Source organism: Gracilinanus agilis, unplaced genomic scaffold (assembly GCF_016433145.1).
Source record: "Gracilinanus agilis isolate LMUSP501 unplaced genomic scaffold, AgileGrace unplaced_scaffold19400, whole genome shotgun sequence".
In the NCBI taxonomy this organism is placed as follows: domain Eukaryota; kingdom Metazoa; phylum Chordata; class Mammalia; order Didelphimorphia; family Didelphidae; genus Gracilinanus; species Gracilinanus agilis.
In genome coordinates this window covers 65-6,581 of record NW_025350695.1, presented here as the reverse complement: position 1 = coordinate 6,581, position 6,517 = coordinate 65, and the positions used below count along the sequence as shown (strand labels likewise).

At 33.7% G+C, this 6,517-nt stretch overlaps 1 protein-coding gene across 1 annotated transcript; it reads right to left on the bottom strand.

Moving 5' to 3' along the window:
* Window positions 1-4,511: 4,511 nt before the first annotated feature.
* On the bottom strand, window positions 4,512-5,456 carry LOC123254302 (olfactory receptor 5D13-like). Its single transcript, XM_044683343.1, has one exon. The coding sequence runs from the start codon at window positions 5,454-5,456 to the stop codon at window positions 4,512-4,514; it is 945 nt and encodes a 314-aa protein (XP_044539278.1).
* Window positions 5,457-6,517: the final 1,061 nt, after the last annotated feature.

Genomic DNA, 6,517 nt, shown 5'->3' with positions numbered 1-6,517 from the left:
ATATATATATATATATATATACCAAATAAGCTGAGATAGTCAGCATGGATGACAATATATATTGCATTATATATCAATGCCTCCCCAACTCTAGTGACTGAGGGGGATTTTATTTCATAATCAAGATCCTGGAACTTTGATTTTTCCCCCTAGATTCTAATTGATTTTACATATGACTCCGGACAAAACATGGAAGCAAAATGGGCTTCAGTATATTCCCCGATAAAATAAGGAGTTTGAATTGACACCATGATAATGAAATTTCTTTCCATCTAATTCTTATGGAATGAAGTTGTCCAGCAGCTCCACAAAGATTTCTAGTGGGTAGGACACTCAGAAAGGGGAACCAAGGTCTGAGTGAAAATGGGTTACAGGTTAAGGACTAATGGAAAGAGAACATAAGGCGAGAATAAAGACATGCAGACATAGAAAGTTTTGGCATAAGGTAGACAGACAGCGAGTAAGGTCTGGTGGTCAAGAGCTTCATGGTTAGGAGCTTTGATGGTCAGGAGCTTCCATGGTTCAGAACTTCCTCCTCAACTGTCATATCACCACTTTTATTGGAGTTACAACCATATAAGGGGGAAGGGGAGAGCCAAGTGGTTTGATACATTAACATTATGAGGTAATCATAAGGAGATACAAACTGCTGGAACCTAAAAAAATAGGTAGAGCTAACACCTGGATCAAGAGCCCATATGGCCTAAGGCATCTACTGATGTTTAATACATATATTAATTGATAAGGTAAGGAGAGGGAGATAGCTGTCCAGTCTTCCAGAGTGTAGCCTTAGGGAAGGGCTAGGAATTTGGCAAGGTTTAGGTTCAATTTAACTCAAGGTTACAGAAATCAATTATAAGCAATACAAGAGTCATTTTTTTTGAGCACTCTTAAAATAATAACACAATTAATGTATACCTGGATTGCTACATGGAACAATCAAGTTTACTATTCAGAACTCCTTAGAGAATTAGGATACATAGGGATATATTTCCTACTCAGCCCCTCCAAGATGAGAATATGTCCATGGATACCCAAAGCAAATGTCAGGATGTTTCTGTTATTAATTCCCCCAGAATGACTTAATCAACAAGCATTTATTAATAACCTATTTTGTTCCAATCGCCAGGTGCTCTGTACTACAAAAATCCCATTTTGTGAAATCACCATCAGAACATATATAGATAAATATAAAAAGGTGGACTGCTTTTCACTGACCTAGAATAAGGAATGGATTCTATCCATTTAAAACAAAACTCAGAATGTCTAGAAAGCTAGAAAAAGTTCATATCCTTGAGTTCAGAAGCTGGGGAGAATGCTATGAAATACATTTGTATCTAGGAACGTTGGGATCCACGTCTACAGAATCTCTACATAAGCCACATAGAGACACATCATCAGAGGGAATTTTATCCCTCATATTTCCCCTTTTTAAAATAGAATTTAATAGAATTTCCTTGATATCTCAACATGAATGCACGTATCACAATAATAGGTGGAAAATAACTTGATAATATTTCCAGCATGTGGTCAAAGTATGAAATAATCTGTTTTATGATTCCTTTTTACCACTCACACCACAAAATTAACAATATAATGACAATTGTGTAATTTTTCTGTTATATTCATGGCCTAGCACAGAGGTACCATATAGTAAAACTCCCAATAGAAATGCTGGGGATTGGAAGTCTTAGGATTCTAGACTCAAATATGGATACCCTGATTTAATAGAAACTTGTGTCTAGTATTTCAGAACATACAGCATCATCCTCTGTGCCAACAGTCTTTTCTATAGAATATTTCTCTATCTCCATGGAGATTCAACCTGGCAACTGTTCAGGGGAATACCACAACCATAGTTACTAAAGACATAGAAAATAAAATGCTTGATGCAAAATTCCTAAGTCTATCATATTTTTCAGCATTTATAACTGATATGATCTTTATCAGTAGAAATGACATTAAGCGAATGCATTAACATCTATGTTGTCACTGTGCCCTAATGACCATGGGATTTATTTTTCATTCATCCTATTTGTGACTGGTCAAAATCACCCTTAAAAATACTAATTTGCAATGTTCCAAAGTTTATTAAGCAGTAGACAATCAGAATAAAAATCTCCATCTAACTCAATAATTTATCCTCATGTCATTGAAATGGCAATTGACCATTTCAACTTACACAGAATAGCCAGAACATAACCTGTCAAAGTGTCAGAAAGCATTTGTTGAATTCACTATGATCTAGGTACCATGCTGAGTATTCGAAATATAGAAAAGAGCAAAGGTACTGTCTCTGTCCTCAAGGAGCTCACATTCTAGGGAAAGAGTAAATATGTAAATAACCATGTTCACACAAAATATAGAGTGCATAAAGAAAGATAATCTCAGAGGTTAAGGCTTGGGGCTGGATAAAAAGAGACACAAGTCTTACCCATATAAAATAGGCTTGATCTGAGACTTGAAAATAATGAAGGAAAATTGATGTATTGAATAAGGAGAACAAACATTCCAGGCAAAATAACCACTCAGTACAAATGCAAGCTCAATGGTTGGAGTGTCATATGTGACAGGAAACATGTAGCCCAATGTAACTATACTTCATAATACATGAAAAGGAGCAAATATAAGAAAACTGGAGAACTTGAAAGGACTTAAAATATCAAAAAGAGGATTTTACATTTGATCCTGTAAGAAACTAGAAGCCAGTAGAATTTATTAAGCAGAGGAGAAACAGTCAGATTCAGACTTTAAGAAAGAGCATTTCCCAAGTTAATAGAGAATAAATTGTGGAGAGTAGAGGGATGAGGAATAGGAATCAAGGAAGAAGCTTCTGAGAGAGACAAGGTGAGAGACAATCAGGACCATCGCAAAGAGGATGTTCGTGTGAATAGAGAAGAGAGGACATATATAAGTTTATATGTTATTTTATATTTTGTTTCATGTTATGTGGATAAAAACAGATTTGAGAACAGATTGGATATATGGAATGAGTCTTAGTGAGTAGCTTAGGGTAACACTGAAGTCGAGTCTATACAATTGGGAAGATAGTGGTGTCTTTAACAGTTACAAGCAGTATGGAGAGAGATTACTAAGTGGATTTTAAGATGCAGAATTGCTCCTTTAGCCCAAGTCCTAGTGGAGGAGTTCAGTGTGACAAAATTCCAAATGGTGGTACAGTGTTCACAAAACCTTTGGGGCAGGAGGATATACTTTGAATTTTTTGCTTCTTGGATAATTAAATATTAGGATTTTGCTCATTATGTCTTTCAAAAATTTCATTTCTCTAAAACGTAGATTTGTGATATATTAAATACAATAACAGGACATCAATTCCTTCACAATGTATGTAACACAATCAATGCTCTTAGCAACTATCATCATATTAAAAAGGAACATATTTTCTTCATAAGTAGGAAAATTAAACTTTATTAATAAAAAAAAAACATGAAATGGAGAAGTTCCTTTAAGAAAGAATCATCCTCCTAACAGTAGTAGAAGATCTTTAAACCTCTAAGAAACCATAGCTAGATTTATTAGTATTAGCTTTGAAAGTGGGTTTTTCTGGCATTTCAGCAATTGCAGAATATGTAGATCATGACTTTTATTTTATGGGATGCTTTAGCAGCTTGATGAAAGATATGGACTCCTCAGAATAATGTTTGTAAATTCATAAAGCAAAATTCTAAGGATTACAAAGAAAACAAATTACATTGGAATAGTTATCTATCTATTTAATTATCAATGTCTACATAAATCAAGTTCATGAACCAAAAGTTAAGATGTTAGAAGGAAGGAGAAAGTTGGGAAGGGCTTAAAGGAAATAAGATAAGAATAGAACTCCTTTAATTGAAATAGAGTCTAGTTTATAAAATGTATTTACACATGTCAAAAGAAAGATGAGGAAGAATTTCACTCTGTCTCACTATCAATCAAAAAATTAATTCCTTACCATGTTCTAGTCACTATTTCAACCTCTACTTTCTTGGTTTTGTAATAAATTATACTAGCCTACTGCTTTGATATAGTATTTGGTGAATAATAAACTCTCCCAACAGTTTCAATGATAACTCTCCAGGAATTTTGTTTTTAGCAACCTTAACTACCAAATCTAATTCCTCACCAATGAAAGCTCACTCTTATATCTTTCTTTTCTTACCCATGATATATAGTTTCAAAAAGGTCGTTGAATATACAGGCTTTAAAAATGAGTATATTTAATTTACTCCTCAATTTAAAATGCTTGTGTTTGCTATAAGGTCCTTGAGCTGTCTTTATCCCATGGAGTCAATTATAAGTCCGTTTATATGTGTGTGCATGTATTACCCCACCCATTTATTTTTTCCCAGTTAGAATATTTGTTCTTCACTTACTTATAATTTCGGAATCATAATAAATATGGGTTTAGTAACCACCTACATACCAGTAGGAGATTACTGTGTAATAATTCCTTCAATAATGGAATGTTTTGACATATTCACATAGGAGAACACATCGTTAATATAATCATTTTAGAAATGCAATATTTTGGTGTCTAATAATTTCTTGATGGTTTCTTTAACATCTTTGTTCCTTAGGCTATATATCAGGGGATTAAGCATAGGGATTACAACTGTACAAAAAACAGTGCCCATTCTGATTATAAGCCATGAGTTTTTGGAACTGGGCACACAATAAAGGAAAAGAATGGTCCCATAGAAGATTGTTACAGCTGTGAGGTGGGAGGCACAGGTGGAAAAAGCTTTATGCCTCCCACTGGCTGAACGCATTTTCAAAACAGTCACAAAAATAAAAAGATAAGAAGTGAGCACAATAATAAGGGTGAAAAATGTATTAAAATTAGCAAGGATGAATAAGATTATTTGTGTAACATGCTTATCGGAGAAGGAGGCAGAAAGGATAGCAGAATATTCACATAGAAAATTATTAATGATATTGGTCCCACAAAATGACAAAACAAGCAGAGTGTAGGTGAATATAAGAGAAGAAATTATACCCCATGTATATGCCCCAGAAATCAGCAGAGCACAACGTTTCTGGGACATGGCAACTGTATACAGCAGGGGGTTACAAATGGCCACAAAGCGGTCATAAGCCATCACTGCTAGCAGGAAGGTTTCCATCACCAAACAGGTAGCAGCAAAAGAAAACTGTGCAATGCAGCCTTCAAAGGAGATGCTTCTGTCTTCCGCAACTAAGATGTCTAAGAGTTTGGGTGTAATTATAGTGGAGTAACTGAAATCCACAAAGGACAGGTGACTGAGGAAAAAGTACATTGGAGTATGCAGTTTGGGGTTGATCCTAATGATCACAATCATGCCCAAGTTTCCCACCACAGTCACTACATAGATGATGAGGAACAGCAGAAAGAGGGGAACCTGGAGCTTTGGATAATCAGAGAATCCCAAGAGAATGAAGATAACCGAATCACTCTGATTTTGCTCTGCAGTCACCATGCTTCCTATTAGAGAGAATTTTAGTCATTGAATAAAACATGTCAGAGATGGAAGAAATTTTTATGACTTTATACTCCAACTTATAAGAAAAAAAAGTTATTCCTCCTTTAATATACTTGACAATTTACCACCTAATATTTTATTAATGACCTTTATGGAGAAGAAATTTCTTGAGGGAGCTCATTCTACTAGAATAATTCTAATTAGAATATTATTTCAAATGACAACAAACCTGCATTTTCCTATTGTGTACCTTTTGGGGAAAAATCATTCTGCATTATCATAAAGTTTCTGAAAATATACATATGGCCAAGTCACTCCTATGATATAAACTCCAATAATTCCCTTTTTTTCCCTAAAGACATCCAGAACCTAACTTTCATTTACCTTTCCATTTTCATACATTATCCCTCATTAAGCATTCCATTGTTCAATTAAATTGGCCTCTTTGTTCTTCCTCAAAAAGCACTATTGGTTTTTTGTTTGTTTCTTTGTTTCTTTGTTTTTTCTCGTATCATTTCCAGCCTTGGACCATTTTCAGAACGTACTCTCTCCTCAAGTATGTATCTTAGAATTTAATTTCCTTTAAGCTTCAGGATTCTATTTGTGTCCATTCATGATTGACTTCCCTAAAGCTATAAATATCTTGACCTAAAAAAATATCTTGTATTTAAATATAGCTGTATATATTTACAATTATATTTAAATATATACATTTCTACAGTTACATATGTATATTTTATTTCCTGTAAAATAAATAAGCTCTTTGAAGATAAGTTTTAATTTTTTACTTATATAATTTGATGCATAACATGTAAATAATGCCCTATTAATGATTATTCAATTATTGACCTATCATGAAGTGAATTGATAATCTTTAAACCTTTACCGTATTTATCTTTTAATCCTATCCTCATTTGAATTTAATTAGTTGAATTTATACATGTATATCTCCCTAATCTGTACACTCTTGAACTAATTGATGCCCATTACAAAATATATCCTCCCATTCTGAAGATACTAAAAGAAATATTACTTGTAATATTAACAAAATATATTAT

Bases quoted from the DNA above. Each gene is read 5' to 3' on its own strand.
- LOC123254302 (XM_044683343.1), bottom strand. From the start codon at position 5,456: ATGGTGACTGCAGAGCAAAATCAGAGTGATTCGGTTATCTTCATTCTC.